This window comes from Typopeltis vanoorti, chromosome 10 (genome assembly GCF_054136105.1).
Source record: "Typopeltis vanoorti isolate ZY-2024b chromosome 10, IOZ_Tvanoo_1.0, whole genome shotgun sequence".
NCBI lineage: Eukaryota > Metazoa > Arthropoda > Arachnida > Uropygi > Thelyphonidae > Typopeltis > Typopeltis vanoorti.
Window position 1 is genome coordinate 13463232 of NC_143558.1, and position 17829 is coordinate 13481060.

Sequence of the window (17829 nt, forward strand, 5' to 3'; positions counted from 1 at the left end):
CATGTCAATATCCTTCTGCATGTCAATATCCTCTTCATTATTGCCATAATCAGTTGGAATGTTCTTCTCGAGATCTCTCATCTACTCCACCACCTTCAAAATTTCTCCATTATTTGTATACTCTGCATCCCAACTTTTTCTACTAATTTCAAGACCTTGCACTTTGCAACATTAAAGTGATAGCTCCGCTCACTGGTCCAATCACATAGTTCATTCACTCCTGCAAGGCCACAACTTTTGCTGCTCTTTTCATAGCTGTTCCCAATTTTGCATCAGCAAACAGCTGCACATCTTCAGTTAAGATGGTCCCAATGTAATTCATTCCTGTGGCAGTGCCAGAGGAATCTGTTTTGGGACAATTATGTTAATCTGTTAATCTGTTTTGGGATACCACTCTGTCATACATAACTGCCTGATATAAGGTCTTGATCTGGCCACATCTGGATTACTGTGCTGAAGTCTGGTCCTCTGGCTTTCTGGGGACCAGACTTCAGCACAGTAATCCAGATGTGGAAGTGGTGGAGGGGTCAGAAGAGAGTGACCAAAATGGTGAATGGCCCGTGGAATGATCCCTATGAGGATAGATTGAGGGTGTGTGGAATGCAGAAGCTGGTTGAAAGGAGAAAAAGAGGGGATATGATAGAAACATTGATAAAGTCTTGAAGGAATGCTCTAGGGAGCTGATGGGACCACTGGCATGGTTCTTTAACAGGAGTTTTGCACTAGGTCAAGTCCCAAAGGAGAGCAGATAGAGTAAAATTGTACCACTTCAGAAAGAGGCAACAAGACTGAGGCTACAAATTATAGGACAGTATACATATGGGTTGTGGTCAATGTGTTGGAGAGGATAGTGAAAGCTAGGATTCAGAATTGGATTGATAAGCACAATATTCTCTAAGAGGGACAGCATGGATTGTTAAAAGAAATCTGTAATCTGCATATGTGCTACAACAAGTTAACAAATTTACTGGATAAGGGAGATATATTTTAATGATGTTTTCTGTTTATATTTCTTTATCTGTTGTCCTATATTTCTGTACAGAAATTTATGTTTGCTGAGGACCACGGTAAACTGATAAAGAGAGAGAATTAAGTGTCTGAGCTCCCCATCCACTATGGAGCTACACATGGACACCTACTACCTTCCAATTAATGGCAATGCTCAGAAGCTGAATGCCAGGGCTGCCCCTTCCCCTGATTCCATACTGGTACCACAGCAAGCCTTGAATTCTGTTCTTAGCTTATGGTTTAGGAGACTTACTGCAGCACTGTTGACTCTTGCAGACAAGCCAATTATTCAACTGATCCTGGACGGGCAAACTAGAACTGCCCATCTTGCTGCTGAAACAAAGACCAAAGTAGTCTAACATCAATAGGTTCCTCCATCCCTTTTTCACATGTCCATTGCATTGGCAAACACAGTGGGAAGGTGTTGAATCTTAGTGATGTGGGAAAAAGAGCTAGGAAAAAATATAGTAAAAAAATACTTGGGAGAAGTAAAGTGAAGAATATTGGAAGAACAGAATAGACAAAGATGAAAAGGGCATCATCATCAGAAAGGACACCTTTTCATATACCATGAGAAAGTGTCCAACATGTAGGGACCCATCTGAGAAATTCAGGTTTTCACTCTAATCTCTTCCACTTGTTTCTTGTGTTTTCTGAAAATGTCTCAATAATGGTAACAAAAAATCAGAGTCATTAAACCTGTATTTAATCCATTCCAAGGACTATTTTCATTCCATTAAACATTAGTATAAGCATCATTCAGCAATTAAGCCTATATACACACTTCCAAAGATATATCCATGCCATGTCTGGCTCATTCAAATAGGGACATATTATATTAGTTTAATATATAAAATAATAACTTCAAATGAAATATTTGTATATGCAGTATAATCTAAGAAATACTTTCCACAAACCTTAATAGTACCAGAAATAATATGCATTGGTATTAATGATAACAAAAAGAAGAGCAACATGCAAACCAACCTGCTCTTTGGGTGCACAGCGAAATTCTCTAGTCTTTTTGGCTGCTACAGCAGATGGTAAGTCTGATTGTTTGATATCAATATATCTCTTAAGTTGATCCTGCAGGTAAAAACATAGAGTAGAATAAATAAAAAATATATTTCTAAAGGGTACCATGATTACAATTATAATATAATACATCTGGATATTAAAAAGTAAAATTTTACTTTAAAATTTAATTTTTTTAAAAAATATATTATTAATTAAATAAATAAATTGTATATATATATATAAAAACAGAATAACATTAGTCATATTCATTGACCTAACAAAAGCATTTGACACACTAACACACAAAACCTTGTTAAAGAAATGAATAGATATCGGAATCGGAAGTTGTCAAATCCAGTGGTTTAAGCATACATGAAAAACAGGAAGCACATTACACGTATAGGATCAGCGTACAGCAAAGAGGTACTGGTAACCTGCGGAGTACTGCAAGGAGCTGCCCTATCTCCCATTCTATTTAACATATACACACACAACATAAGCCATCTTCCCTTAAAATTAAAATCTTCCAGTACGTAGACGACACGGCCATAGTGTCCGTTCACAACAATGCAAATATCGCTTACACAAATATGCAACATGACATCAATCAAATCGCTAACTGGTTAACCGAAAATGGCATATATATAAACCCTGGGAAAACAAAGCTAATGATATTCAAAAACCCCCAAACCCTGCCCACAGAAACTAAATATCTCACTATCCGACATTCACCCTCCTATACACAAAGCACTGAACCTAAAACCACAACCATCACACTGGTGAAAACAACATGCTATCTCGGACTTCACTTCGATGCTGATCAAAGTTGGAATAGCCATAGGATAATAGCAAGCAAACTATACTGATTAAAAGACACAGCCCCGACACACATAAAAATACTAATCTATAAAGCATTATGTGAAAACATTTTAAGATACGCAATCACTTCATATGCATTCTGTGCAGACTACAGACATAACAGGCTACAATGGTTGCAAGATAAAATGATAAAACTGATATTCTGGGAACAACCCACTCTTATGTAGGCAGCACGGACAGAACACAAAATATTTAAGGTGAAACACTTATGCCACTACACAGTCATGTTAAAACATTACTACAGCCCAACCTATAGAGTAACCAGAACAACATATCACATAACAGGACCACAGTCAACAAACTACATAACATATAAGTACAACAATCACTACGGCAAAACCACCCGAAACTTCTACATACCTGACATGATAAACAAACTGCCTTTCAACAACAGAAACCTAGGAACATACAGATAGCTGAAACAGGCGCTATATAAATATTATAGCAAGAATGAAAATTAGAGCAATTCCTGTTTCTCTCTCTTTCCCTCACACACGTGCAAACACACACCCCTACACACAAAACCTATGACAAACCCCTCTGAAAAAACATCACTACAAGGACACAAACAAACACACCATGTCCAAATCCAACCCTACTTGCAAAAAAAAAAAAAAAAAAAAAAAGTTAAACTGTGTAATAGCAGTTGAATCCTTTCAAGCATGTACCAACAAACAGTAAAATCAACACCTGGCTTGCAACCAGTATAGAAACATAATCATGAAACCACTGCCAACTATTATCTTCCTCAGATAAGCTCTGCAAAGCTTCGAGGAAGAAATGAGAAATGCCTCCCAAAATATTATTATTATTATTCAAAATTAAGTGGATATTGAATACCACATTATTTCTTAGCCGAATAAGAAACTCAAAGATAGGAAATCTAATCTAAGAGTTTAATGCTGAATATAGAAAACTATATAACGATCGGCGAGTCCAAGCGTAAGCCAATACCTGATAGTGCAATGCTAGGGTGACTCTTAATAAAGGTAGAGTAAGCTCCGATCACTGTTCTTAGTATTTTCCTATAATGTAAAACACAGCTGTTAGGAGATGTATTACTGTTCTACATTATGAGAGAAGGTCACTACCCAGACCAGTTTCGACCTTTTTTGAGGTCTCATTAGTGAGTAGGTAGACTTAGATGGTCAGAACTTATATCTTTACTGTACGACTTGCCAAAAAAGGTGCACAAATACAATTACTGAAAATAAAGCCTCAAAATTAAGTGGATATTGAATACCACATTATTTCTTAGCTGAATAAGAAACTCAAAGATAGGAAATCTAATTTAAAAATTTCATGCCGAATATAGAAAACTATATAAAGATCGGCGAGTCCAAGCGTAGGCCAACACCTGGTAATGCAATGCTAGGGCAACTGGTAGTAAAGGTGGAGTAGGATCCAATCACTGTTCTTAGTATTTTCCCATAATGTAAAAATTTTGAATAATTTTACTTTGCTGAAATGAAGCCTGTTGGCTCTATTTCAGTAAATATTATTATTATATTAGTTATTCACAAAAAAAAAGAAAAAAAAAAGTCTGTATAATCATCACTGTTAATATTAGAACATGTGTTCTAAATAATACATAATTGTAAATAATATATGCATAATACAGAGGCAAAGAGTGTCATTAAAATTATTAACTGAAATCCCATGTAGAAAAATTTTGTAAAATTATACTCAAGATAACTATTGTACATATATGTGTAAATATTCTAGCAATGAATAAAAATATTATTTGTTTTAAAAAAGTATTATTATAAAAAATTATATAATTATTATTTATATTTAATATTATTTTTAATAATTAATTATATAATAATTGATTATTATTATATATTTATTAATAATAATTCTACTTATTGTAACAAAACGGAATTACTTAGCAATGAAAATTTTGTATTATTTTATCACGGTGTTATTTTTATTTATCTTCTTGTGTGTACATGTAATTTATTTGAAACAAAATAAATGTTTATTGTATGAAAAAAAATTACTATTATTATTACAACAGATATCCAGGAATTATAGACTCACCAATGATGGCCACATATCTATCACATCACCTGTCATACCTTCACTTGAATTCATCCATACTAACTATCTCCAAAGGCAAAGCCATTTCAATAATACACCACTCTATAAGTGAAAAATCTCTCAGCCCCTTTATAGACTGGTATCCAGAAAGACATGATGGGTAAATTTGGAGTGGATGAGAGAAACAAAAGAGGCAAAAGATGCCTAGAATTCTGTAAATAACAATCTATTAATCTCAAACACCATATTTTTCATAAACCATTATGCAACTACACATAGACATCTCCAGATGATATGATTAAAAATTGTATTGATTACATTCTGGGAGACAAGAGATCTGGGGTTGATGATTGATAGAAACCTGAAATTTAGGGGATATATTGCAGGGATATAGCAGGCGGGGAGTCTTTGGACTCCCTGCCTACTTTACAGCTCTATGTCTAAACCAACTACAACCATCATCTACACCAACACCATCTACCGCTCACCACCACCACTAGTATTTTCACAGACAATCGCAAACATCCATGCCCATGGTGGGATTTGAACCCACAGCCTTTTGGTTGGAGAGCAGATGGAGGCATAGCACCAATCCATTTCCTACTTGAACTTTTTAACCAAATAATATATATACTGTGAAATACCAGATCATTGGAAGACAGGAATCATAATACCAGTTTTCAAAAAGAGAGATCTTCTTCCATTATACAGCTTGATAGCCTGGTGGATATTTTTACAGCCTAGCTGAACACATATAACTGTGAATACACTTTACCTATATATTGCAGTTTTGTTGACTTCAAACATTTCATTCTGTTGACAGGAACAAAATGATAAAAACATCTTAAAATCTATAACATTAAATTCTAAAATAAAAACCTTTATTACAAATTAATATATAGATACCCAAAGCAGTTGTCAAATTCAATAAAATAAAAAAATACAACTTCAAAGTAGAAAAAGGAGTCATGCATGGCTGCCTGCTTTCACCAAATTTATTTACTACCCATGTCAAAGAAACATGCAAACTGTTGTGAGGAGAGGTAGTGGTACATTTAAACGGTGTTAAAAAAAAGTGTTTGTTTATTTTTTTCTTAATTATATTGTGTTGATTTTTTAACAGTGCTTGTCTGTGATAGTCAGGCTGGATATAGGCATTGTACAGTGGTACTGTGATTTTAAAAATGTTTGCTTTGGTTCTTTTGATTAACATGGAAACAGAAGTGCAAGCTCACCTTAAAAAAATGGTGTAGGTGTATTCCAGCAATGTGGAAGGTTTCAAATCAGAGGATTTTGTCCCACCCTGGTCATTTTGCAAGGGATATGTGGAGATAATTGTTACATGTGTGCAGCCAAAAATGTTAAAGATTTATGGAGTGTTAGGTTAAATGAAAAGAAGGAACATATTATAGTGTGTGAGAAGCGTGATGAAAGGTTATGGCATTCTAAAAATAAGAATGGTGTCACCAGGAGTAATTAGAAAATGAATGGAAGGCTGGCAATGATAGTAATAGAAGTGACATGGAAGAACTTAGCTGAGAGTTACTGAAAATGAAGACTGAATGTTTAAGGAAGAGATTAACCAATGTGAATGAGAAGGAGATTAATAGGAAGAAGCGAGTACTACCTAAAAATGTAAAATATAAATCACAATCAGGCTAAGGGAAAAAAAGCAAGAATCTAAAGATGTAGGGTGACTTTACATGGTGACTCAATTAAAGGTGCCATAAATAATAAGGTACATAAGATGTGTTGCAGGTGGGATAATGCAATGAATATCTGAAGCTTTGCATGGAAGGAAAGAACAAGCAGCTGAATTAGTGGTATAGTGGGCAAAAACAAAAACGATGACTTGAATAGTGAAACAAAGAATGTGGAAAGGGATTTGAAGAAGTTGTTGCAGGAGGTAATTGAGAAAGTGGTTAGTTTATCAATATCAATAATCAATCAATTTAAATCAATATAAATTTAAAATATCAATAATGTCCTAAAAAACTGAGTAAAAAGCCAATGACATTATAAAAGGGATACTTCTAAAAGAAAATTGGCAAAATAGTCATAAACATTAATATTAATTTAGAGGAGTAGCATGGAAAATTTTCCAGAAATAATACCTATACCAATATTATATATTTATAATTGGCTTCATTTCACTATGCATACACTTTGTCTCTTGTCTCATCTTTACCAACTCTGCTTTGAAATCTTGCATCATTTTTTTCGTTATTATTCACTCTTGCTATCTTACCATCAGATCCATTCATTCATCTTCCCACAACATCTCCCCATACATACATATTACACTCACTGAACTGTGCCATTCTCAAAAAAATCCATGCCATTCACTTTACAAACTTTTTGTCTTTCACACTGACCTATGCAATCACATAATGAAAGCGCTAGCATAGCTGAAGAACATGGCAGTGGATTTGAGCTGTGGTAAAATCAAAAGTGTTTTTAAAGGTGTATAGTGTGACTTTTGTTGCAAATTATGCTACATTTCTCTCAGTATTACAAGTGTTCTTTGGTGCTACTTTTGGAATTTAGTTGTTGTTTATATTGTGTTATTTTTGGGTTACTGAGAATGCGACGTCAGAGTCGGCCATCTGCGGTGGTAGAAAAGATAAGTTTTCGTTATTCGCTATTTAGTATAGTTAAATATAATTTATACTTATAGTATCGAGTAAGTAAACTGACTTACAGTAGAGCGTATAACATAGTATTTAACGTTTAGTTTTAGCGTTTAAATTTAGTTGAATCGGTATTTAGAATTTTAGATGTAGCAGTTCTTCCTCAGCACAACATAAATTATGGTGGCTGCCACTGATCTAATTACAACTGGCATGTCACCAAGTCTTACCCCATTTAAGGACTCTATTTTGCGAAACATAATAAAGGATTTTGTGGCATGTATGCATCCCAGCAGATGGGTATGTGGTGGGTGAGAGAAGGGGGGGGAGTGCGCATATACTTAAAATGTAGGCTATGGGAGGAATTCAGTGAGCAAGATGCTAAGATATCCAACCTTGTTGCATCAGGAGCGAGAGTTCTTTGAGAGACAAGTAGTGTGATAGGTGAAAATAACGAGCAGTGAAATATGAATGAAGAAATAATAGTGGGGAGTTTCAAAGGCTTTAACAATTGTGAAGCTTTTGGAAATAGTCATGATGGGGAGGATGAATGATGAGTAAGAGTGGCTAACTTGCAGAGAGAGATAGATGAGCTGAAAGAGATGGGGGAATGTCTTGGGAATGAGATGAGAAGTATGAAAGATAAGATTAGGTGAATGGAAGAGATGAATGCAAGGCGAATCAGAGCAGGAGTGAGAAAGGGTTATGGGAATGACAGAAGAGGAGAGAATAGAAACAGATGAAGAGAGCGAATGAGAGAGGTATGGAAATAAAAGAAGATGAGAGAATAGGAGCAGTAGAAGAGGAGGAATGAGAGAGAGAGAGAGAGAGAGAGGTATATGAATGATAGAAGAGGAGAGAATAGAAACAGTGGAAGGGGTGAATGAGAGAGATATATGGGAACGATAGAAAAGGAGAGAATGGAAACAGACAGAGAGAGAGAAAATGAGAAGAATGTGAGGGAGTATTGGAACCAGGGATACAGTGATGCCAGGACAGTAGGTAAGTAGGGGAACACAGAGTGAAACAGTTAGAGGAGAGAGAGAGAGAGAGTCAGGGATGCAGGTGAACAATCAAGCAACAGAGTGGTAAGAGCTGTGATGTATGTATGGAGACTCGATGATTCGTGCAGTGCAAGATAGGATGCCAGAGGAGAGTTTGCCTGGAGGAACAACAGAGAGTGTGGCTATGGCAATTAATCAGGGTAAAAGGGGAGATGAGATGATTGTGATGGTAGGCACGAATGACTTGAGAGGCAATGTATATTGAGTGATGAGAGATCTTAGATTCTTGCTTCAAGTTGTACAAAAGAAAATGCAGAGAGGAAAGATTGTGTGTGTGTGTTGCCCAGGTGTGATAGTGACGAGCTGAGCAGAAGAGCAGTAACAATGAATAGCATAATAGCCAGAATGTGTCAGAAGAGAGGATTGGAATATGTTGATGACTGGAGGCATTTGAGGATAGAAAGGAACTGTATGCGAGAGACTGCTTGCATTTGAATGAGGAAGGCTGTAGGCATCTGGAGAGATTGCTGTTATCTGAATGAGTCGGTGTGTCAATGCAGGGAAACTAGAATTCACAGGGTGGATGGTAGCAGGAGTGGCCTTTTGTGGGAATAGGTGCTTAGGGAAAGGGGGGGATGACCTCAGGTAGCACTGAGTCCAGTGGGTTCTGAGGAGATAAAGATAGGTATAGAACAGGGACATTTTTCTGCTTTATGCTAATGCCAGGAGTATCCAGAATAAAGGTGATGAATTGGTGACACTGATAGCATCAGCCTGGCCAAAGATTATTAGGATCTCTGAGACGTGGTTGAAGGAAGATGATATAATAACAGGAATTGAAGTAGCAGGGTATAGCATTTTTCGGCAGGATAGGAAAGGAAAACATGGTGGTGGAGTACTGCTTATGAAAAGTGATGACTTACGTTCTGTAAGAGTAGAGGCTTTGGAAGGCAGTGACACTAATGGTTTTGAAAGCATATAATGTGAGGCAGAGGTGGGCAAGACAGGATATTTGGTGGGTTGTTGCTAAAAGCCAAGGAGCACAGAGGGTGGAGGGCAGGAGAGAGATGTTTAGGTAGTTGAGCTTGGCAAGTGCAAAAAGAATGATTGTTATGGGAGATTTTAACTACAGCAGTATATATATAAGCTGAGAAGAGCAAAATGCATATAGTAATAAGGGAAGGAATGGAATTTCTACAATTCTTGAGGGACAAATGTCTCTTAAGCAACATGTAATAGAGGGAACAAGAGGTTCCAAGAGTTCTGGATATGGCCATAGCGTCAGAAGAGCTGATAATAAGTGAAATGACATCTCTTCCACCAGTTGGAGAGAGTGACCATGTGGTTTTGACTTGGAAGATGAAGAGACGTGCAGGAGTATCAAAGAAAAAGGAACTTATGGGGAATTATACGGTGGGTGATTATAATAGTCTTAGATATCAACTTGGGGCAGTTCCATGGAGAGTAGGAATTGGAAGGCCAGGATATCATTAGTGCTTGGGAAATTGTGAAGGAATATTTGTTAGCAGTAATAGTATTCCATGAGTGAAGAAGAGAACACAATTTGGTGTAAAGTGGATGACAAACAATATCAAACAGGAACTGCAGGTGAAAAAGATATTCTGAAAGAGATATAAGGAGAGGGGTGGAGAGCAGATGCATGAAGAATATAAGACTCAGGCCAGGAGAGTGACTAGTATGGTGAGGAAGGCAAAACTGGAATACAAGAAGAGATTAGCATTAAGATCCAAAGAAAATCCTAGGGAATTTTTTAGCTATGTGGCCAGTAGGAGGAGAAATGATTGTGGAAGAATGACATTGTTGGATAAAAATGGAATAAAGTGACTGATGCAGAGGACATAGTGGAGTTGTTCAATGAACACTTTATTGGAGTATTTCATCCTGGAGAAAAAGGTTTTAATACTTAAGAGATAGGGCATGTTTGAGGTTTAGAGGAGAGTGAGTTCCAAATACTGAGTACTCTGGATGTCAGGAAAGCTGTGGGACTTGATGGTATTTCACCACGAGTTTTGAGAGAACGTGCTAAAGAACTGACAGCCCCATTGACCTAGCTTTTCAATGAAAGTCTGACTACAGGAAAGGTTGCAGCACATGGGTTTATATCTTGGGTTAGTCAACTGGATTCAGGATTGGCTGTCTGATAGGTATCAGAGAGTTGTGTATGGAGGGGTAATATCAAGGAGGCAGAAGGTTACAAGTGGGGTTCCACAGGGCTCAGCAATGGGACCTGTATTGTTTAACCTTTACATCAATGATATTGTCAAAGGATTGCAAGGGGACATTCAGTTGTTTGCAGATGATGTGAAGCTGGGAAGGGTTATTAGTAATAGTGCAGATGTGGCAGCCCTACAAGAGGAATTAAATAAACTACACAGATGGGCAAATGAATGAGGGTCGGATAAACATAAGGAATTGTCTCTTGAAGCCTTTTGGATTTCTATAAAAAAAGAATGTGTGTCAATATCTAAAAAAAGCTTTGAACATTTTACTACAATTTTCAACATCATATTAATGTGAATTAGGATTTTCTACCCTCACCACAATTAAGTGTAAAAAGAGAGGAACTCTTCAATGTATTGATGAGGAAATGACAGTTTGCCTTTCAAATATATGCCCAAACATTGAAGCAATTGCTAGGACACATCAGGCTCATGTTTCTCATAAACATAAGAATGAATAAACTTAAGGTATGTTCATTTTATTTTTTTTTATTGCATTATTTTTTTTCTGTAATATTTGACTTAATTATTATAACATATTTCTCAGAAATTTGTATATAGGTGCACCTACAATTATTTGTAGGATTTTAAATGCACCCCGACTTCAAAAAGTTTGAGAACCACTGCCACAAGGTCTTGGGTAATAATAATAATAATATTAATAACAATAATAATATCCTAATATTAATGTTCTACCTGTTGTATCATTTACAGTTTCTCTAGGACAATTTTTTTTAAAGCTACAGTAAATAGGATGGGAGAAACGATATTTCCTTGCTTCTCCTGTCTTAATAATGCTGGGTTTTGAGATGTAATTCCATTATTCTATGCTGTGCCTCGGCTGTTAATGGTGCAAATTTGATTAAATTTATTCTCTCACAAGGTATTCCATTCCATCTTCATTTAGTACTTCCGAAAAACCTTCTACATTTATGTTCTTATATGCTTTTCTTGATGGCATTCACAGAGAAGGCCTTTGAAGTGTATTAAATGAACATAGAGTAAGATAAATTTAAGATACCAAGAAATTATATACTGGGTTTAATATAATTTCTTGGTATTTGTAATTTTTAGCATAACCAAGTGGAAAAACTTCCAATGGAATAGGATAATAAATTTAATCATAATGTACACCACTGACAGCTGAAGCATAGTACTGGCTAATGTAATTAGATCTGAACCATTTGCTAAGATATGAAGCAAGGAGATACTCTTTCATCAATCATATTTAATTTAGTTTTAGAAAAATGTATTTGAAAACCTAAAAGATATCACAAGTAGAATAGTAATATCAGATAAGCTGATGATATCTTTCCAGTTGGAAAAGATATTTAAATAAAACAAAAGACTTCAGCAGGTAATTCACTTAACATATGAAATTTGCTGTGCTTTCCTTTAGATATACAATATGATTTATGAAATCACAAGAAAAATCTAAGTACGGATACTTACACTTTGGATATCACAAGCATAATCATCACAAAATGCAATCTTATTTTCTACACGATGTCTCAGCTGCAAATCACAAAGGTGGTGAAGCAAATAACACATTTGTAGTTTTGCTCCTTCAGCAAGATTCATCTGTAAAAGTCCTTTCACCTGATTTTCATTTTCTAAGATTTAAAAAAAAATCATTAATTGAAATTCAAAAGATTTCTTCTGCTGCAATAAAAAGGAAAAGAATTAAAGGAGAAATGGACTGAGAATGTGCAAGAATAAAGGAATATATGAAAGGATGCAAGGATAAAGTATGTGTGTGTTTGTGTAAGAGGAGAAAACGAGGAGTGTAATGTATGGAAATTGATTCAAATGACACTGACTAAAGGAGATTACTATATGACCAATGTATTTCATCACCTAATTATAGCTGAAATTATTAGTATCATTATTGCATCAACCTCCAAAATTCCATAGTCTTGATATTGCTTTGGTCATTTGTCTCTAGACCCTTTCCAACATTTCCACATCACAATGAAAACTGGATTACTTAATCTCAGCACCATAGTCCAAGTGTGGACTACTGTGCTCAGCTTTGGTAATCTGACCAATGCTTTATTCAGTGGCACAATTGCCTCATCCATATTTTTCAATGTACTTTTTATCATGGCAGTAAAGCAAAATGTGCAGTCTTTGCAACAGCAACAGGTTTTAATGAACCCTTTAAACATCAGTCCTCTGTCAACACCCCCCCGCCCAAGTCCAGATCTCAAACCTCATTACCTTCTTGAAGCACAAATTCGCCAATACAGTATACAGTCTTAAAACTCTAAACTACAACATTTTGTACTTGTCAAACAACCACTCATTTGTCCAAGAGAAGAGTCTATTGAAATCTTTCTGAAGGGCGTTAACATCAGCAATGTTCCTTATCATTCTTCTCAACTCTGCATCATCAACAAGATCTCCAAGTCAAAATATATGAAATCTCATTAACATGTAAATTAAAAAGCATGGTCCAAGAAGAGATCCCTGGGGCACACCACTGATTACCTTCCTTTTCTTTTTTTTGAGACACTGCTCCATCATAGACTACTTGTTGATATTATTTAGAGAGCCAATCTCTAATCCCATTCTCTTCAGCTTATAAACCAACTATCATGAGGTAATCCATCCTTTTCAAAGTCCAAGAACATCACTGCATATGAATCTCCCTTATCCAACACATTAATCACCTTATCATAAAAACAAGTAGATTGGTGAAACAAGACCTACTCTTTAAAAACTCATATTAACCATCATAAAGTATCCCATGTCCATCAACCCAATTCTGTATTCTTCTTTTCCTAAATAGCCTCTCCAATACCTTGACCACAACTGCAGATATATAGACCAGTCTATAATGAGAAACTTCTGTCCGAGAACCATGCATATAGATTGGTACTATGTTACCTGCTTTCTACTTCTTAAGGGCCTTTTCAACTGCAAAACTTTCATTAAATAATCAGCCCAAGGGCATGTCTTGTCTTTCTAGATATACTCGTGACTAGATGGCTCATTATCCTTTTCCATTTACAGAAAATCCACACATACAGAAAAGCATTTATATAAGCAAATATACTACCACCCATCCCAACAGTATTATTACCTTCTATACTGCTGTGGCCTTTGTTTTAGTGAAGTATGAACTTTACTGTCCTTGTACCAATAAACCATAAATATCACACAAACAAATCCAACAATATGGCATCCTTATAACATTTACTTGTGGATCCAGGGCTATTTTTGTAAAAGATACGGCCCTAGAAACTGAGCTCGGGGATTTTCATAACACCTTTTTAGCCAATGACTAACCTATACAAAATAGATAAAATACTGCATATATCCCCCTCCCTCAACTCCTTAGAATGTGTTAGGGGAATGCAACTCTTCTGCAACCAACACACAGGATCACAGAAAAACTATTCTCATCCCATATATTAAGGATACATCAGAAAAGACAGAGCAAAAGTTCTCTGCAAATATAATCTCCATGCCACTTTCAAGCAACTCACTCAACTAACTATCTTAATCCATTCTCCTAAAGATGAATCTCATCCTCTTGCACATCCTGGATGTGTCAAGTTCCTTGTTCCTGCAGTTTAGCCAGACTGGTAGATCAGTTAACATCCCCCTGGAAGAGCCAAAAATGATTATTATTCAGGCCTCCATGGAGTCAAAAGACTCATCGTGGGAGGGTCTTTCTAAGAAATACAAGTCTATCAAGACTCATTGAGGGAGGTCCCTCCCAGGAAACACATAGTCTACCATACCACTCCTAATTCCTTAAATGCATTGACCGTTCTTGCTCTCACCACTCCATCAGGCAATGCATTCCATGGTTCAACCACCCTCCATGCAAAGAAACCATTACACACATGATTATCTGTATAGCCAGCAGAGACTGTGAAATCATGCTCTTGAATACTCCTTCACATAGGATTAAATAGAAGAAAACATCAGGATTACATAGAAATCACTATAGGTGAAAGAGGGTCAGATAGTTCTATTAGATAAAGGTGGCTTTAAGACAGAAGTAGCAAATTACAGACCAATTAACATAACAGGAGTAGTGGTATAATTAAAAAAAAAGTTGATTATATATAAAATTCAGGAATGGTTGGATAGGATATGATGCTGAATAAAGGGGCAGCAAAGCTTTGAAAAAAAGTAGTTCTGCCTTAGTAATATACTTACATTTTATTATATTTATTATTAACTCCAGACCTACATGGAGTCAAAAAACTCATCACGGGAGGTACGCATTGTTAGTGACAAACAAAGAACATCAAACCTGAATTGAAAGCCAAACGGCTATTTTTCTGGCATCCTTAATAATAATTAAGGGGATACAAATCCCTTGTTGTTCAACTGCCAGTAAGCAAACCTCTAAGATCGAGAACTACGAATCTATGAGTTTCATATATACCGAAAACTATCAGCGAATCCAAGTGTAAATGACAACTTGGTAGTACAATACCAAGGCAACTCGAAGCAAAGGTTTTTCTGGCATCCTTAATAATAATTAAGGATGCCAGAAAAATAGCCGTTTGGCTTTCAATTTATGTTATAATATGCAAACACACCTTTATGGCATTCGTATAGTAAAGGTATGTAAGTTCTTTTCACTTAAACCTTGTTATCTTCCAGGTCTACCTAACTCACTGATGAGACCTCAAAAAAAGGTTGAAACTGGTCTGGGTAGTGACCTCTCCTCATAATGTAATTACAGTATTACATCCCCTAGGGGCTGTGTTTTTACATTGTGAGAAAATATCAAGGATACCGAGGGAGCTTGCTTCACCTTTGCTTCGAGTTGCCTTGGTATTGTACTACCAAGTGGTCATTTACACTTGGATGCGCCGACAGTTTTTCAGTATATATGAAACTCATAGATTCGTAGTTCTCGATCTTAGAGTTTTGCTTACTGGCAGTTGAACAACAAGGGATTTGCATCCCCTTAATTAACATCAAACCTGCTCTGTACTAGGACCACTACTCTTTAATTTGAACATTAATGACATAGTGGAAGATTTGCAGGGGAATATTCAATTTTTTGTCAATGATGTAAAACTGGAGAGAACAATAGTTGATAAAGGTAATATAGATATCTTGCAGAATCACTTAAATAAACTGGCAGTGTGAGAAAAGGACAATGGTGTCAATTTAATGTTCTAAAATGTAGGGTAATCAACTTTGGGATGAAAGGGATATATATTTCGTATCATATTGATGTTCTCCATAAAAGAACCTGCATCATGTCGCTTCTCCCATCATCCTTATACAGCTTTCAGGGATGTCTGCTGGTTCTACCTCCAATTTATGAAAAATTTCTTTGACATTAACCTGATAACAACCCTTTACAAACTTAAATGTCCCAATCATATCTCTTCTCTCAGTCCTCATATCCAACATCCCAAAGAAAGCCTAAGTTGGTCTTCTCTGGATCCTTACCACAATAGTTCCTTATCCACAATAATCCATATGAGGTCTGATCAATGCATTATACAAGGGACCAGAACCTCTTTATTTCTGCACATTAAGGTCCTCCATATCATTGCCATAATCAGATGTGATGACTTCACAACTTGTGCAGTGTGACCACTGAACTTCAAATACCATTGTTTAAAACCAAATTTCAGAACATTATGCTTTCCAATATTCAGCTGACAGTTCCATACTGTTGCTTACTTATACAATCTATTCGCATTCTCCTGTAAGCCACGTTTGCTTGATTCCTCATTACTCTTCCAAGTTTTGAATCATTTTAAAACAGTTGTATATCACTAGTGAACCCATCCCAATTTCATTAATATACCAATTAAATAACAACACACCCATGTCGCACACCACAAGAGAGTTTCCTCAGATGGGATACTGCATTTTCATATACAACTGGCTGATGTCTATCTGAAAGCTAGTTGTCCATCCAACTAACTAATCTATAATCTAATCCTGTCTGATTGAGTTTAGTTACCAACTTGTGGTGTGGCAGTCTATCAAAAGCCTTTATCTAAATATACTACTGAATTTTCACAACCAATAGAAGGCCATAAGGTGTGTAGTTTTGGTAAGGAGCTATTGGAAAAGACAAGTGTATTTAGAGTAATAACTGGCAATATTTATTGAATTTTAGTGTGTTGTACTATTTATTTTTGAGAACAAAGTGTGTCTGCATGATTTATTTAATTGTTTAATAAATTGATTTAATATTTATTAAACAGAACCCAATGACAGTAATCATGTTTGCCTAGTCACACGTTGACCGGTGTGACAAGGCAAACACAAAAATCAAGTAGAATTAATAATTTTCAAAATTGATTTGATGTCATGAATGTAATACATATGCATGGTGAAGTGTGAGAGATGTGTTTATCGAGAGAATGAATGGGAGATGAGAGAAGGTATAGATTTGTAGGAAGTGCAATATAACATTAGACCACAAGGCAATGAATGCAAAACAGACTGAAATGATAAAAGATGGCATAAATGAAACAAACAGAAATGAAACGAAAGCTAGGGAAAATGAGGAACTGAAAGAAAGCAAGAATGTCGAAGCGAAAGTTAGCCAAAACAAGAATGTAAACGCAAAAGTTAGTGAAAGCAAGAATGTAAAAGTGTAAAAGTGAAAGAAAGCAAGAATGTAAAAGTGTAAAAGTGAAAGAAAGCATGAATGAGGAAATGGAAATATGGTGTGGCAGAACGAGAGGCTGCAAGGCTACGGGAGTGACAGAGAGTGAAATTGTCAGGCTACAAGATTTGATGAAACAGATTTTGAAAATAAAAAATGAAATGAGAATGAAAGTGTGTGCAAAAGAATAGAATAAAAGAAAAAAAAAAGGAGGTTATGAGTGATTCCAGGATAGCAATGCACATGGAGATTCCATAATTAGAGAATTAGATAATGAGAAAACCCTTAAAGTCTATTAGCCTGGAGGAAGAATGAACAAGATAATTCAAGCATTGGACATGAGGAAGAAATGAGCAAGAGAACTAGTGGTGGTCATGGGGTAAAATGATTTCAGTGGACTT

General features: G+C 35.9%; 1 protein-coding gene across 3 annotated transcripts in view; it reads right to left on the reverse strand.

The window, feature by feature from the left end:
• Positions 1–17829, reverse strand: part of RyR (Ryanodine receptor) — a 1703288-nt gene that overhangs the window by 1007058 nt on the left and 678401 nt on the right. For all 3 annotated transcript variants that reach the window (XM_090399345.1, XM_090399347.1, XM_090399344.1), the window contains exons 46-47: positions 12274–12434; positions 1996–2094 (exon numbers count right to left, since the gene is read on the reverse strand). In XM_090399345.1, coding sequence (XP_090255471.1) covers positions 1996–2094; positions 12274–12434 — 260 coding nt within the window. The remainder of the gene's footprint in view (positions 1–1995; positions 2095–12273; positions 12435–17829) is intronic.